This window comes from Magallana gigas, chromosome 7 (genome assembly GCF_963853765.1).
Source record: "Magallana gigas chromosome 7, xbMagGiga1.1, whole genome shotgun sequence".
In the NCBI taxonomy this organism is placed as follows: Eukaryota; Metazoa; Mollusca; class Bivalvia; order Ostreida; family Ostreidae; genus Magallana; species Magallana gigas.
The window spans coordinates 2,714,147-2,731,985 of record NC_088859.1 but is presented as its reverse complement, the minus strand read 5'-3'; the positions used below and the strand labels follow the sequence as shown (position 1 = coordinate 2,731,985).

At 35.3% G+C, this 17,839-nt stretch overlaps 1 protein-coding gene across 1 annotated transcript; it reads right to left on the bottom strand.

Moving 5' to 3' along the window:
* Positions 1-8: 8 nt before the first annotated feature.
* LOC105343345 (uncharacterized) lies at positions 9-17,653 on the bottom strand. The gene is made up of 8 exons (XM_011450663.4): positions 17,500-17,653; positions 12,539-12,899; positions 12,243-12,426; positions 8,676-12,157; positions 8,315-8,577; positions 7,858-7,998; positions 3,512-7,763; positions 9-3,225 (listed from the first exon to the last, which is right to left on the bottom strand). The coding sequence occupies exons 1-8, from the start codon at positions 17,502-17,504 to the stop codon at positions 136-138; spliced, it is 11,778 nt and encodes a 3,925-aa protein (XP_011448965.3). The 5' UTR covers positions 17,505-17,653; the 3' UTR covers positions 9-135.
* Positions 17,654-17,839: the final 186 nt, after the last annotated feature.

Sequence of the window (17,839 nt, the reverse complement as noted above, 5' to 3'; positions counted from 1 at the left end):
TTTAGCTCTTTACAATTCGGGGTAATCCACAAGTCCACAGCTCACGTTTTTTTTTTACAGTTCGGGGTAGTTCACAAGTCCACAGTTCACCTTTTTTACAGTTCGAGGTACTTCACAAGCCCACAGCTCACGTTTTTACGGTTCGGGGTAGTTCACGCAAAGATCCTGACCGGCACGGATCCTCCCAAACGGTGTGACAACGTCTAAATACCGTTTACAGCAGAGACACTGGGCACGCAGTCCGAAGTAACGCTCCGAGTCTGTTATATCTAGGGAGTACAATTGACTAAACGGACGTGAATTAACTTTATACAAAGTAAACGGAGTTGTAGGATCCGAACTTGGAAAATGTTTCTTTTGGTAGTAAATAGTGAACTTCACTTTCATTGTAATGAAATCTTGTTCATATATTGCTTCATTTCTATTCCGTACAGGTTGATATTTATTACCCGCATTCATTTTGCCGTGCTCGAGGTGTATTTTAAGTTTTTCATACCGCTTCAGTTTAATCTCTTCACATACGTCTAAAGAATAACGAGGCTTTAGAATCTTCATAGATGGCCCTCCGAACAAGAGAGTTTTGGAGTTTTCAGGTCTAATGTATTTGTGATGCACAATGATGTAGTGCTTGTTTGTCAGTTGTTTTTTATCTTTCATTTGTAGTGTCAACACAAGTCGTTCTTCTCGCCTCTCTACATTGACCACTTTCAAACTTTCTTCTTCACCTTGCAATGTAACATTGTACCCGTCTGGGTTGGTTATATTCGTTCGATCGCCGTTTTCTGTCTCCTTATTGTAATCATTGACATCCAAGGCTACCTCCATTGTTTGACCATCCTTGTCAAAGGTCACTGGTTCGTTGACGCTTATTTCGAGAATCTGAAGCGATTTTTTCAGACTTTGAAACTGAAATTCCTCCAAAAGTTGATCAGCCAGTTCTCCAGGATCTACCTCTTTCTTTGAAATACTGTAGAGCAGTGCCTTTTTCTTGATTACAAAGCCCGTCTTTTTAACTGATGTAACAAAGTAAAATTCTTCGACTTCGTCAGGTACGATCGTCTTAAAACTTTTAATGCATGCAGTAACAGACTCCAAAGATAATCGAATACTGCTTAAATGAATCATGACTTTGTCGTAGCTTGGACGAATAATTGTCATTGGAACGTATTTCTTCGTTTCTCCTTGGTTATTATTTGAATATGACTTCCAGTTTCTTATTCCAAGTAATGATTTAATATTTATTTCAGCTAGTTCAACTCCTGCACGATAAATAAGATCTGGAAATTTGGATATTTTTCTTTGTCGTATAAAGAGTATTTCAAGAATACCTCTTTGCCGTATCTGTATGACCAAACTTGGTTTCTTTTCATCATCTCGTAATTGTCTTACGATATCATCGTCATTGTTTGGGTTAGGATCATCTGTCATTGCAACTCGAATACTTGAGATTCTGGAAAACAGAGTGTATATTTCCATGACAATTCGTTGTGTCACAATACATTCTGGAATAGTTGGGAAGACTTCATGGAAAGAATCGACTAGAGCATGGAGACAATTTGCAAAATTCTGCTTTAAACGTATATCACCCTGCTGGACAAAGCTCTGCCAGTTTATATCTACATTATCTATGTTCAATAGAGTCTGAATTTCCTTTCTGGCCTGGTAATGCATCAAAAAGGTATCACCTAATGTCGAACTTTCAGTCATAATTGTACCGGACTGATCAAGCACCTTTTTGTATAGTATATCATGATATCCGGAGTCCAATGCTTGGGCGGTATCCTGTGATATAACTACGCGCAATGATAAACACTGTACTTGTTTCATGAAGAGTGTTACGTCGGAAAACGAAAACATATTTCCGTTCATAGAAACAAGATCGGGTCTTAGTTCAGATTGGTTGCTTTCTGTAACAATTTGATGCTTCCACAAAATGCTATAATTTTTGACTTCTTTTGAATCAGATACGTATTTAAAAGTTGCCTTTTTTAAAACGGGGAATTCATTTTGACATGGTAATTCAAACCCTGACACCATGTATTGCTTAGCAAGATCTTTCAATAATACAAGCATTCCTTTTTTAATTTTTTCTCTCTTTATATTTAACCAAACTCCAGATTCGCAATTTTCAACTGAATTTTGTTTTATGGTTGGGTTTTTCTGTGAAAGAAGAATATCTTCTAAGATTTTGATGTAAACATCTCCGTACAGTTTGTAGCATGCTGTCAAAGATCTTTTGAGCAATTCAAGAGGATGATCCATTTCCCGCCTAAATTTTGAGAAACACGGAAGCAAGATCCGTTTTTCATCGAATTGAAAATTTATGACCATTCCCGTTTTTTCCGTGACATTCTTTTGAACATTGACTGCAATTTCGTTTAACTGTTCATTACTTTCTTCAGCCCATTCAAGCATGAGCTGTTTATCTTCTACATCAGCAAGCTTGTTTAACGTGTTGCTTCTCTCTACGACCCACTCTTTACTGTCAGTTTCATTGCAGCAAATGTGAACGGTGGCCACATCTTCTTGAAATGTGACTCCCGTGTGTTGCAAGGATATTGTGCTTTTCAGAATAACCTTCTTAGATGAAGCTTTTAATCTTAACATTGATTTACAATCATAAGCGATTGCTACAAGCTCCCTGCTCACATTTTGGCACAGAAGTGTTCTTAAAGTTGAAGTATCGTTTATTCCAAAAGACTGAGAATCAACTTCAAATGTAATTGGTCGAGTAGATTTATTTTTTGTCTCTTCTCTTTTCTTTAGGCCATCAATTCTTGAAATACGGTAGACTGAACTGCAAGATGAGACACAAATAGCTCGATACAATGTTAAATGCTGCCACAATGGAAATTGTGATCTGTTGTAAAGAAGACGAGATTGCATGACCGTGAATTTCCAAATTGTTTCGCCCAAGACATGTGGTCCGTTTTTGTATGAGGCCTGCTGTAATGATATTTTATCATCAAATGAGACAACTATTTCTGTAATGTTCTTAAAATCACTTATTGCATACATCATTGTTTCTTTGTCAAACATGGATTCGATGTCGTCTTTAAGATCTCGACATTCGTTGAGGACGTCCTCCAAACCCCCAAGCATATTCCCGTAAAGATCCCCGTTCAACGATTTCAATATCACTTCTGTGTTGTACGTCCTTTTCCTTAGCTCAATAGCATTCCAATCAATCTTGACTTTTATTTGAAGACCAAATTCCCTTTCGATCTGAAAGAAAAATCCAGTTCATAAAGTTATTTTCAGCATAATGATTTATTTTCCCCTATGATTATTTTAATAGGAGGAAAGAATAAAATGATTTTTAAAAAACCCAGCTTTTTCAACGAAATTATTGAGTGATTTATAATATTTCAGTTAGAGGATGAAAAATATGCTTTAAAAATAAAATGTAAATTATCACATTGTTATTCTCAATAACCACAGTTAGGATATCGCTATTTAATAGGATAATTCACTTTAAGAAACACATATTATTTTCTATAAAAATACTTACGAAATTCTCGAAATATGGAATGACTCTTTCTTGCAAATCTTCCTTCAGATGAATTTCTTTTGGACGCTGACAAAAACTTCTGTCTTGTCGAACAAAAGTACTTCCTTTGTCGATGGACACTCGAATCTGGTTTAAAAGAGCACCAGTATTATCGATTGTAACCTTTGGGTGATCTGTTGTTCCACTAGTTAAACACACTACTTTAACTGACTTAGCAGTGCTGAATTTTGCGTCTTGGGAGTTTTTAATTTCTTCAATGTGACTAAGTACCACACTAGACACTAGGAAACAATTAATCGACATGTCAGTCAACTCTGCAAAGTGAGGGTTTTTCCGGAAACTTTCAAAATCTGCAACGTACTTAAGTTCAGTAAAATCAGAAAGAATGATATTTTCTTTCACACTTTTTGCTTCTATATCCTTTCTTATAGACTCCGGAAATGTACCCGATTGTATCATCCATAAATCAGACTTGAGTATTTGAGGGTTATGCCCCTCTTCTGTTATATCAAAATATGGCCACTGATTTCCCCCTAATTGGTCAAGTCCTGAGACCCATAGTTGTTTTTGAGGTAGTATAGAACGCAATTCTCTAAAGGTAGAAAAATCATCCTCTTCAAACATTATTTTTGTATTCAAACGTTCTAGGAGGTGCAATCTTGAAAGTCCAATAACAGCCTCAAAAAGAGATATCCCATAGGATTTTTTCATTTGCTTATTTAAATTACTAGCATGATCCAGCAATGCTACAAAAATTTCTTCACTGTTTGAAACAACTGACATTCCTAGGATGTTTTCAAGAATGTTTGGACTCTTTTCAAATTCATCAAGCGTTTCTTCAATTCCTTCAACTGTTATCATTTTTTCAATTCCTTCCTTCCTCGACACCAACTTTAGTAACGTAAGGTAGGTTGAATCAAATCCGGAAGAAATTAGAACTGAAGTAATAATTGGACTTTCTTTTCTGCTTTTCCCAAGTTTCCAGAACCATTCTGTAAGTATATTGGGTGGAAGGGCGTTCTTTGTTGATCTAATTTGTTGAAGTTGATTGGTTTGCAAAGTGCTATTGTATATTTTAGACCAACCAATGCATCCATTTAATAAACAATTGAGACAAGTTACATCAGGATCGCTGTCAATGTGTTCGACATGTGATTCTACCCATGGATCAAGAAGTACGTCCGTCTTTAAGCAGGCATAATGATTTTGAAGTCCAAGAGAGCACATATACACTTCTGGAGTTAGACCACAATTGTCTTTCATCCCGCATAATTTTCCATATGTCTTTGATCCTACAAGTTCTATCATTTTGGGATCCTGTGTGTAGATAGCAAGATGGAGAATATTTTTTGCTGATTTTTCCATTACCCATGTTGTCCCATCATCATACTTGAAAATATTTTCAGCAATGGTCAGCTGAGAATTGCATACAGCAGCAGCTAGAGAAGTCAAACCTTTAACTTCAAGTTTTAAAACACGACGAATTTTTTCATCATCGGCTTCAAAATATGCCATAATCGCATGAAAAGACTTTTTACAACCGTATTTGATTGCATCATGCAGAATGAAACCATACTTCAACGGGTTTTCCAAAAGAAGTGTTGGAATATGCTTTGAACAAAATATAACAGTCGCTGCTGCATCGTCTTCTCCTCTTTTATACAGATTAGACAAATCTAATGTGCGTGACCTTGGTAAGGCAGGCCTGATGCTTACTTCATTTATTTCAGCTTCCTCTGAATTCACCTTAGTCATGTGAAATCGAAACCAGCCATTTGCTTCTACGCTTTTTACTGTTTGTTTTAAATGAAGGGGTTTGGCTTTCATTAACAAATCAAGAACACTGATGTTTCCCAAATCCACTGCATAGTCCATAGGTCTCATACCATCAGAATCACTTAAATCAACACCAATTGAGCTCTTTTCTAAAACCAACTGTGTAACATTTTTCATATTGTACATACCACAATAATGTAATACATTTTTGTTTGATTTGTCTACGTTTAAAACATCGATTGTCTTGCCCTCAGCTAGCATTTTTGCACAAAACTCTTCTTGACCTCTTTCTGCTGCCTTTATGAAAAACTTCTCCCAACTTGATTTGGATGGTAATTCATTGTTTCCAAACAGATCTAGAAAGTTTTTCATGATTTGCCAGATTCCTTGATTTGCAGCTAGTTCAAAATAGTCGGCTGGCTTTGTGCTCTTCATAAATTCTTTGTCATATTTGCAAAATTTAATGACTGCATCCACCGTTTCAGGTTGTTTACTCCTGATAGCGTATTCCAACACATCGTTATGTTTTACATATATACCACCCAAGAGATCGACAAACATGGGGTTCTCTTTATCGAATTTGATTGGAACGCTCTTTCTGAACAGATATTTTACTATTTCAGTTTGACCATAGAAAGCACCACAACACAGAAGTGCTGCAAAACTAGCTTGAACTATTTCAGGTAGTTTTGGTATTGATATATTGTCCAGAATAGATTTTACAAAGGTTATGTGACCACACCTTACTGCTTGTGTAAGCGATATTTGCCAACTTACTTTTAATTCTCGTTCTTTGGGAATGACCAATGTTGCAACATGCATCAAAAAGACCCATAAACATTTTTTGCTTGCGAGACGAATTGTCATCTCCTGTGGACACAATTTTAACAGATTAAATAAAATCTCAATGCTTTCACAAATGTCTTGCTGAAAAAACGAAACCTTCTCTGTTCTCCCATGGTCCTCAGGCAAAGCAATGATAATACAATCTAGCATATTCAAGTTCCAAAGTAACTGTCTGCTCAATAGTCTAGCAACAAACTTATTTGTTTTTGACACTGCTAATAATGATTTTATAATCCATGTTTGATTCATAGATAACAGAAGTAAAATGTCCTTTTCATCTGTTTTACTTTTTCCATCAATGGATTTGAGAAAAGCTGTCAAGGTGTTTTCCGCAGAACTCGTGTCGAAAGATTGGGAATAAATTTCCAATGTCTCAAAATTTTTTCTCTCCATTGAATACATATTTACCTTTTTGTAAATATATTGTATTTTTGATTTAAGTTGAGCAATCAAGTTTTGGTCCTCTCCTTGGGCCGACAATGCTTTACAAAGTTTCTCCAAATATTCAATAAATCTTTGCTTTTCATGTTTATAATTAAAACCTCTGTAATATGGTACACATTCAACTCGCTGAAGAGAGGTTTCCGAAGATTTGATAGAATTGTCATATACAAAACTTAGCATAGAAAATAAGAAGCGATAGACGTTGCTTTGGATGTCTTCATTTCTGAGAGCTTGCCATACTATTGAATGAAATATATCATGATCTGCGTGATTGACACCATATTTCTGATACACGTCGCAAATTGCTGGTTGGTTACCAATGACAGCTAATCTATGACCTGTTTGCGAAAGAATATCCCCATAATTCTGTTTTTCATCCGAGATACTTAATATCTCTTCCAGTAGTTTCAAATCGCCGAATCTTGACGCATAATGTATCAATGAATAGCCATTCATCTGAGACATGTAAGCTTTTTTCAAAAGATATTCTACTCTTTTTTTGTCCCTATTTATTGATGGTGGCATAAGCTTTTGTTGACCTTTCGTTCCAGATACATTTTTTGAAGATGTGATGATTTCACCGGTGGTACAATTATCCACGTCTTTGAACGATCGAATCTTTCTTCTTCTGCTCATTTTGATGCCTCTAGCTGAAGTAAGCACATTAAACTCCTCGCATTCTTTAAAGAGGATATCATTGATATCGGGTGATTTTGGCTTTTTTATAAAACACCCTGGTACTGCACGTTGTAAAAAAGCACTGGCACCAGCAAGAAGGTAAAGTTTGGCTAATTTCCAGCGTTTAAATGCCAAGGCATACCATAGAGGTGAAGCACCAGCTAGATCAGTTTCATTCAGTGGAACGTTGGACTTGGATTCCACGTGTGGATTAAGCTGAACAAGCTGCCGTGCAATTGTTTCCCAACCATAGATAGCGACATAGTGGAATGTGTTTCTTCCATGATTTTCTTTCTCTTGTAAAAGTATTTTCCACTGGTTTCGTTCAATCACTCTGTGAAACGCTCTGATAAGATTTTCTGTAAGGTTCTTTCTCTTGCTGATTGTAATTTGTAAAAGCAGTTGTCCCAACGTTTTCATTTTAAATCTGCTAATTTGACTGGACATTATGTTAAACACATGGCCAAGGGTTGATTCACTACACAACTGCATCCGTACAATAACATTGCTGTAAAATGAAAGAGAGAGAGATGCTAGTTTAAAAAGATGTAACACAGACGAATAAGTGTATTTTCAAAAGTAAAAGTACCATTAATACTTACACATTATAATCTAATGCAGAAACAAGCAGAGATGGGTCTGTGTCCACGAGGTAGATAACAATGTCGTCGAAGTGGTTGTCAATTGCATTATACAAGGGACTACCTCTTTCCTCGCTGAAATAATTCCAATCAATCTTCTTGCTGCAATTGATGAATGAGTATAAATGAATCTACTTGCTATGAAATTATTTCTACCTTCTGTATTTAAATACTTTTGTTTATACTTTCTTCGAAAGGAAATTACGGTGACCCAAGAAAATTAAAATTTTAAATTGAATGTCAAATTTATATTACGTTTTTCATAACATTATTACGGTAATCAATTTTCAAAATAGGTTGGGTGTGTCGTAAAAGGTATTTTTTTGTATAATTTTTCATATAACAATTCTGCTAACTGATTAAAAAAAGCTTTGATATAATATTTATATTAAGGCATATAATGAATGCACTATTATACCGTTCATACAAATCGATCAAGATTCTCTTCTTTGTCTTTGAGGACGGCTTTTCACAGGAACATAGAGAACGAATTCGTTTTGTCCAGCTATTTATGCATTCATAACGGTCGTCAGAGCAACATGCAATGATTGTATTTGCGGTAAATGTTGCACCTTTATCCACAAGGAATTTATAAATGTCCCAGGAGCCGTAGACTACAGCAATATCGATGGGCCTCAGATCATTTGTGGTTTTCGCATTTATATTCACCGGTAATGGGGCCTACATAAAAACAAAAATAAACCCTGAACATACCGATATCCTAAAGTTTGTGAACATTAAGAATAACAATAAACAATAATTGTGATGGTGTTTGATACCTTTAATATCAATTTGACGAAATCCAAGTCAGTGGTAGAACACGCCAGATGAAGAAGAGTGGTCCCTGATGGAAACTTGATACAATCAGGCTGTCCTGAACGATTCAACATTACAGTGCAATCGCGCAGCAGGCTATGAACAGCTCTCTTGCAGATCAAGGAAGACAACGCATTACAGTTGAAGTTACTGAAGCAATTGATAGATCCAGGTACACATCTTATCAAGCGTAGGAGGTCTATGTTTTTTATTTTCTTAATCCACTTCCATCCAAGTAAATGTTCAAAGTCTAAATATATTATTTTGGTGACATATTCTATCACACATCTTGCTATTTTTTCAAGTATTGTCTTGCATTCAGCAATTGCAAACAATCTGTTGTTTATTTCAAATTCTCTAACAGATACATCAGTAGTGTCAATCCCTTCAATCTCCATTCCAGACTGGATAAGTTTTTGAAGAATTACTTCTGGTACATGTTTTTGGCAAGAATACATTAGAATATATTTGATATATTCTAATGGTAAATTTGGATGATCTTCAAGTTCCGTGTAAAAAGAATTACGAAACAGTTTTTGAACATCACATTCATGATTTGTTAACGCACAATGCCACAGGACATGGCCTTCCTTTTGAATCATCAATAAGGCGGACTCAAAATACCCTGACTCAAGTGCAGGAAGTAGCGCCTCACAGATCCCATGAATACGTGTAGAAGAACCGTCCCTTTCTTTTTTTGTTTCAAATAATCCTAAGTTCAAACCAGCTCTTATAAGGAGACAACCTGCCTTGTCAATAATGCTTTGACGACGTCTGTGCTTTGAAGTTTCTTGAAATGGTTGATTTGAGAAGAGTTTTGCTAAAGGGGTTTGTTCTTTGTTTTCATGTAGATACATCCTTTCACTGATACCCGGTCTAAATTCAAATAAGTCATCGCAAGAAAATATTGACCGAGATTCAAGAAAATTTGGTTGATATCTCAAAAGAACCTCAAAGACGCTATCAGTGATGTGGGGAGATCGACATGCTATGTCAAGGATATATGCATTTTCAATAGCTTGAATTTCTCTGCTTATTTCACGCGTTTGCATTTTTTTCAAAATGATATCCACAAATGTGGATAATCCAAAATAAACCGCTAAATGCAAGGCTATACCTAATTTGTTATCCTTTGCTTTTTCAATAACGGCATGGAAAGTAGGAAAATGTTTCATAATGACTGCGGCTTCCAAAAGAGTAAATTGTTTGAGGTCACAGTTACATTTCTCATATATTTTCTTTTTGCACGTGTGGGTAAAATTGGTAGGTTCCGGCACATAATCCACCTGTATACCCGAAGGTAAAAATGTTTCTATCACGTTCTGCGTTGCCAAAAGTTTCCTTCTATCTGCAGTCATGATTACATGGTGTAAAAAGTCTGCAGTCGGCACAACAACGTCTTTCAATGTCTTCATAACCTTCAATGAGTGCTGTTGCATTGCAAAGTCTAAAATGTTCTTTCTGGAAGTATCGTTTTTCAAAAGAGAAGGGAAATGAAGCGCTAATTTCTTAAACGTTGTCAATTTTCCTAGTTTAATAGCATTCTGGAACGGGCAATTGAAATAGAAATCTGGTTGTTGATGAAATTCAAAAGCTCGAAACTCTTTGAAGACCTCTTCATTCTCGTCATTCTCATAAACGTATTCACCATTTGCACAACGATGACCATTTGTGTCGATTCTGTGATAGCAAGTTTGACATATTTTGTACTTTTTACAAAGATGTCGATATTTTGTGTTCATTACAGAATTGCAAGTTTGACATATTTTGTATTTTCTATGGGGGCTGCTACATAACTGTTGATGCATTGTCTTATTTGCCCGATGTTCATTCCATGGTAACTCAATATCTTCATAATAGAATGGATTTTTCTTTTCTTTTTCATTTCTTGATTGCGTATTACATACAAATTCATTGTTGAAGGTAAATTCGACGGTTTCGTTCCATACAATGTATTTTCCAGGCAAGTTTTCCATTTCAAGTAGCATACTTTCTTTATTTTTGTTCTCCGCCACTGTTTCAAGCTTGTAACTTTGTATCAATAAATCTTCTAAATCGTCATCTACCATAGGTAAATAATGAAGAACTGTTTGCCCTAAGTTGTCAACAGCCTTTAAATTACATTTACCAATACAGCTCTGTAGAAGCAATCTAACAACTCTTCGATGGTTTCTTGATATTGCAACCATTAAAGGCGTTTTTCCACTACCATCTTGAGCACCTAGACCTATATCTTGATTTGATTGAATCAGTATTTTTACGATAGAATCATGACCTGCTTCACAAGCATAATGTAACGGTGTTCCACCGCGCCAGTCTGTAGTATTTGGTTTGGCATCACCTTTCAAGAGCAGTTGTACACATTCCTTTTGGTTTCTCTGACATGCTTCGTGCAAAGGCGTTCTGTTCATTTCATCTGATAAATTAAATTTAAACCCAAGGGATTGTAAAAGACAAAGGGTCTTATGAAGTCCATAAAATGCAGCTTCAAACACGTACTGCTCAGCTGCACATTCTTGTTCTTTTAGCAATGGCAATAATTTACTAGCAACCGTTTCAACAAAGTTTTGCTTTTTGGGATTCTTGCGAAGAACGTCAAATAATTTGTTTAAGGATTCCATAATCATGCACACCGTAGTTTCATACAGCACAGTTGATGTTTTGATTTTATCAATTACCAAACACGATTCGAATTTTTTATTCCTTAGTGCCACTTTAATGCCTTTGTTCAGGTCTTTTTCAGAAATCTGATCATCGAAAAGTAACTTTATTTGTTGAATATGACCGTATTGGCAGGCAATATGGAAAGGCAAGGTACCTTCAATATCTCTCTCCAGTTTTGGAAATTTCTTTTGAATCAAAATTTCAGTTGGACGAGGAGAATTCAGTTTGGAGGATAAATGAAGCAAAGAACAGTCTCGTTGTATTAAACTAAAATCAAATGTTTCAAAGTCAGGAATCAATTGTAATAGCCGCACACAATGTTTTTCCTGCTTCAAATAAAGCATAACGTAAGAGAGATGAAACTGCAAGTGTTTGTCAAGAGAACTTATTTGCAAGTTGGAAGCAATATAACGGATGTCGATATCATGTTGTCGCAGAAGCAAATCAATACAGCTGTTTCCTTTGTTATCCACGTCCCTAACTTCCGAATTCAGCTGTAGAAGGTAAATGATTACATCTTTTCGTCTTCTGTACAATGCACAGTGTAAAGGCGATCTACCATGCATATCTTTTACAAAAATCTGATCCCTGCCAATACCATTGATAAGAATCTCGCATGCATCTATCTTTCCGTTTTCTGCAGCGTAGTGTAGTGGCGTTGCATTTCTTTCGTCGCATATGTCATATACGTTTGGTGTGTATGGAAGTTTTTTGATGGCCTCTTCTAAATCCTTTACGTTTCCATATGCCGCGTTTATATGAAGCAAAGTTGCTTGAAATTCTAAAACAATGAATAAAATATAAAGTTTTACAAACACTAAAGGAGTATTTTGTCGTTGTTTTGTTTAACTTTAAAAATGACATACCTATAAGCTTTGGTTTCCAAGACATGATATCTGTTGGTATGAATGAAAAACCCTCTAGGAGATTTTCGCATAGTTGCTGATTGAGCTCGTGGGAAGGCCAGTGGCTTACTTTGCTTCTTTCATACAGAAACACCACACATGCACACATCACGATATACCGTCTGCCGTCATAGGTGTGTGAAACCTTGTAAATACAATTAGAACCGGATTAAAAAAAATATGCTCTCTTCTATAAAAAAAATTTGAATTTCGGAAAAGTTTCGAACTATAAGTACATATTTGTTCACAAGACATACCCGCTTGTACTCTACATCTGGGTATCGGAAATTTTCTGTTGGTTTGTCCACAGGGATTTTTGGCAATATGTCAAAAATTGTCGTTTTTCTTTCATCTGATCTAAGAATTTCTCTTGTCTTACTCAAGAAAATGAACCCTCTTTCAAAGTATTCCTTAAACTGTAAATTGATGTTTCTTCTGATGTGGGAAAGTCGATCTTTGGAGTTAACTCGGATGTAATGATGGGATTGTGTTTGATGAGACCGACTCACTGCCTGGAACTTCACCAAAAGATTTCCAGTTTTGTCTCGAGGAGTAACTGGACGGGAAGAGAACGAGTACAATCCGTCCTCCCCATGTCCTGGTACCTTGTCTATCACCCTGAAATATTGTAAAAGAAAATTCATTATAGCAAAATACTTTGTCTATACCTATTTATTGGCTATGAGGATGATAGCATTTATTGTCCTTCGAGACAGTAACTATATCCCGAGGCAAAGTTGGGGGAAAAACCTGCTGTCGAGGGGAATATACACTTGCTTTTGTCCAATAGGAAGTGATTTTTGTTTTACTGAAGTCAATATTAATTGTAAGCTATGTTCAGTTAGTTGCTGGTAAGACTGATCGGAATTTTATGAAGCCACTGTGATGACACCAGCTAGAAATGTTTTGATACTTATGCGTGTGAAACTGCACGCTTCCGGTGGATAGTTTTGATGACTATTCACCATGGACAAATAGCATATAAACTTTTTCACGGTAAAAGTTATCTATATAAAATAGCAAATTTATTTGTAATTTCATATAAAAAAATATATAGAGATATATGATAACAACGATTATTTCCCAAGAATTATTTAATAAATTAGTGAGTGCATTTTATCCTTGACTTCTTTATCCATTTTCATACAAAAATACAAATTATGATTTTTTATTCTGCAAGCGGTGTGCAGTATATATCCAATACATTTCCTATGAGTTTGGTATACAAACAAAGAACACAGCAACAATTCATTGTTACCTTGTCAAAGGTAGCCGGACCTTTAACAAATTGTCACAAATTAACGAACCAACAAATTTAATTCAAAAGAAGTCCCGATCCATCAATGCATATTTATGACATACTGTATCGTAATTAAAGACGGATTTGTATTTGTACAACATTAGCCGTTTAATTGTTTGCGACCACATGCCAACATCGTCTTATCAATCTCTTGTAGTTATTTACAAATAGAAATATTTTGCACCATATCTTAGATAAAACGCAAGATCAGCGAAGAGTGAAACCATTTTAAAGGGTGGATAATCACGAAACAATGAAAATAGAGTGTGTGCCTTATAATAAAATCTTCTTAAGAACCACCAAACCAGAAATGCTAATACTTACACCAACGCTTCTATATTTAGTGATGATTCTAAGCTGAAATAGAGAGGTTGTGGGGGTGGGGGGCGGAGTCGGAAACCATTTCTGGGTCCGCGCATGCAGAGGGGTTCAAAGTTTAACATAGAAATATCAAGGGAAAATGTTTAAAAATCTTCTCATGATCAACGATGCGATACATTATGAAATTACTATACAATCATTCTCAAGAAGTGAAGATTCTAAAATGTTAAACCTGAGACATTTGACCAATACCGAGTCCCCAAGAGGGGGTTGAAGTTCAATTTAGAAATATTTCTATATGTACATAAACTGTATTTTAAATTATGAGACTACTATATGAAAAAAAATTACGTAATTAGTTCTGATGAGCGAGGGCCATTGGTTTCTTTTAAGGCGTCTTACCTCTATCTTGTTAGAGGTCCATGTTGCTATGCTTTGAAAGTGTATTTCGTTTTATGGATTTTTGAGATAGTTGACAGTTTGTTATTGTCATTTTTTCATGAAGCTATGGGCTTCGATTTTCAATTTTTACCGTCATTATAATATTTGTGGACCTTTAGAACATACGTTGATAGAATTATACAACAGTCCCCAAATGAGACTCTTCTTACAAAGAACAAAGTTCTCAAAAGGCCCTGACTTCTGTACATTGAGATACCATGAGTTTACTTTCACGCGTTTTTAAAACAAAAACCATATTTTCTATCAAACTCGCTCCAACAAAAACGGAAAGTTGTATAGTTCAATGTGCTAAAATAAATACAATGTTGAGAGATCTTTGATTCCTGTCATCGCACGCTGTCTGTCTGACTACTAATTTGGGGGCTCTATATACAGTAAAATTAAAATTAAAACCGCTGACTAAAAATGAAGTAGTCTTAGATGTCAAGAAATTGAAATGAGTCTTTTCCTAAGAAATGAAAAGAGTTAAATATTGTAACATCGTTTTAAATAAAACCGCTCATATGGTATATTTTCCTTGTATGTTTGCAGGTTAGAAGGAGCAGTGGTGAATTAAGGTACCTCACTAAACCCAGACTTATACTTGTTAAGACACTACGTCACAAGATGGCGATTTAAATGTTTTGTTAAACTGTTTATCTCGTTCGATTCGGTTGTATATCGTCGAAGCTCAGTGGTTAAAGTATTGGGCTTCTGAACCGAAGATCATGAGTTCAAATCCGCCTGGAGCTTTTGTTCATGTTTAATGAATTAAATTTCCAAAAATGTAATTTTTCATCCAAAATTACACATTTTTGGCCTATTTGACTTAAATACTTCTTATCCATTATGATATCCATCATAATCAAGAAATTTTCTGCTGATTTTTAAAATATAAATAAATAAATAAATAATTACACGCGTTCCGCATCTCAAAATACATGTATTAGGAAAATAACAAAAAAATATTTCAGCTACAACGAATTTCTTTCGTTGATTTGTTTCGTTGTTTTATATTGTAGTAACAGTTGATGCAAAACAACATATTTACCCCTATATTAAAGAAACTAACTGCAACACGAGACGTTCTAGTCTTAGTTGGTTTGTATGCATAGGCACACCTTTCCAAATACCGTTAACGGGTGTCCAACAGAGGAATTGATGAATGACGACTCGGCGCTGTTTGAGGTTCCCGGGATCTGTGATTGTGTATTTTAGTCTCATAACAGCAACGATGGGTGCAAACAAATAGTGCAACGCGCGTTAACGTTATTAAGCTTTGTTTCAAATGCGGTAGATTTTTCACACACTTAAAAGGAAATACATATACATGTAGAATGTAACATAAGAGTTAAACCGGATAACAACCAAATGATTACCGGAAGTGTTCCACACAGCAGCTGTCAATTTTTCATGATTGTTATTTTCCGATTGTGGCTCAGGTCCAATGGACATAAATGGACTTCAGATGAAACAGGTCGGTCAAGAAAGAATGAGTTGCGTACAAAACGCATGTGGACACATGGCTTCCCTACTATAGCGGAAACTTTAGTCCAGAGATGCCATTCCATGATTTCAAAATGCACAAAACTATTTGTTGGATAGAATGGATTTCGTTTATTTCAGGGATATTGAACGTACGAGGGTTGTATCAAAATAACGTAGACAAGTGGTGCTAAATTAATCAAAGACACAGGAAGAGGAAACTTGTGGCACAAAGGATACAAGTTTTGCATTAAATTTATATTTTGATATCAAATATTGTCTGCGATTAAATTGGTAACTTTCAAGCATTCTCGTTCATGAATTCGACAAACAGCGCAATGTCAAAAATGAAGAGTTAAAATAAACAAAACGAAATGAAAATACCGAGGATGAGTAATTTCGAATAAATTATAAAAAAAAACATTTAATTAGATTTGAACATTAATCTATTATTTACCCAATATATATTTTGGTCATAGCGAAATTTTTATAGATTTTATAGCGCGTTTTGTGACAAGTTGAAGTGTTAACTCGAAGTAAAATGACGACGTGAACGTTTAAGTCGGCGCAGCAATAACTAAAAAAAATTGTGAATGAGTAGTCTACCCCCCCCCCCCCCCAAAAAGAAAAAATTATTATAGAAATTGACAACACGCTGCTGAAAAAACATTTTGGGAAGATATATGCAAGGCGACAACTAAAATTTTAAAAACAAAACTGGAAATCATAATGAATTTAATACATAGTACATTAGTACATGTTAAAAAAGAGTATCTACCAGGTCATTTTCAGAAAGAGAACGTGAATATTATCGCGAACGATGTAACGATGTACAAGTTGCCTATTTTCGACATCGCACGTTGCACCAGGCAAACAAAAATTACCGACACATTGTTTCTCAAAGAATATTTTAAGCATGCATTTGAATTTTGGGGTACTGTTTGTCAAATGACAAACGATCAAAATACAGTTGTCTTACGAAATAATAATTAACAGACTTAAGTATTTTCCTCAGCTTATGCAATTTTGGGACAAACCATGCCTTTGGATAATGAAAAAAAAACAACAACAAGAAAACGTGCAGACGAGGACAAACTGATTGAAAATGATGTCATCGGTTGAACGTTGCGTTTTTCGGTAAATTGTGACTAGTATTTTTATGGAAGATCTTGTTCCATTATGCAAGGCGTTGCTTTGCCAAAACAGCTTTAAGAAAAGTGCCATTTTAAAAAAAAAATTATATCACAAGCTTAAACTTAAGCAAGATGCCAACATATCAACCACACTAGCAGTTACACGCAATGTTCGACTTCCCGTTATACATCACATACACAAGTAGATAAATACGTATACATACAGCATTTACACTCGTATACATTTCTGTGGTCAATCCTGGATAGGTATTCTCGGTATTTACCAGTGTGTCGTAATGCTTTATTTTAGATAATGACAATGTTCATTTCCTTATATATGCTAGCTTCATTAAAATCAAGAGTGGAGAAAAATAGGTATCCGAGAAACTGTTTATTACACCGACATAAGTGTTCTGTTCCTTCCTGAGGGATACATTTAGGTGCTTCCTGATTATAGAGGTTGTAAAACGAAAGTACACAAATGTACATGGATTGAAATGTTTCTTGTTTAGGTATCAAAATTGATCAAATTACTTACCCCATTTTATGAGTGTTATTGTCTATCCTGCATCCATGTCCTATTCTTCTCTAAATAGTGTCAATATATCGAGACATGCATTGCGCAGAATCAGCGTCGCCGTTGCTAAGATAAGGGACTTTAAACCCACTTATACCGTAAAAATGAAGAGAATTTCATATCTATGCTCAAATCTTTTACATAGGTCGTCCGTGTCATTGATCAATACCATTCTTTAGTCCCCAAAATATTTAGTAACTAGATTATATTTACCCAATCTTCTCTTTATTTTTACATATTCAATTTAATGCATTTGTTAGCATTAGTTCTTTTTAAAAGCATTTGTGAAAAGATATGTACA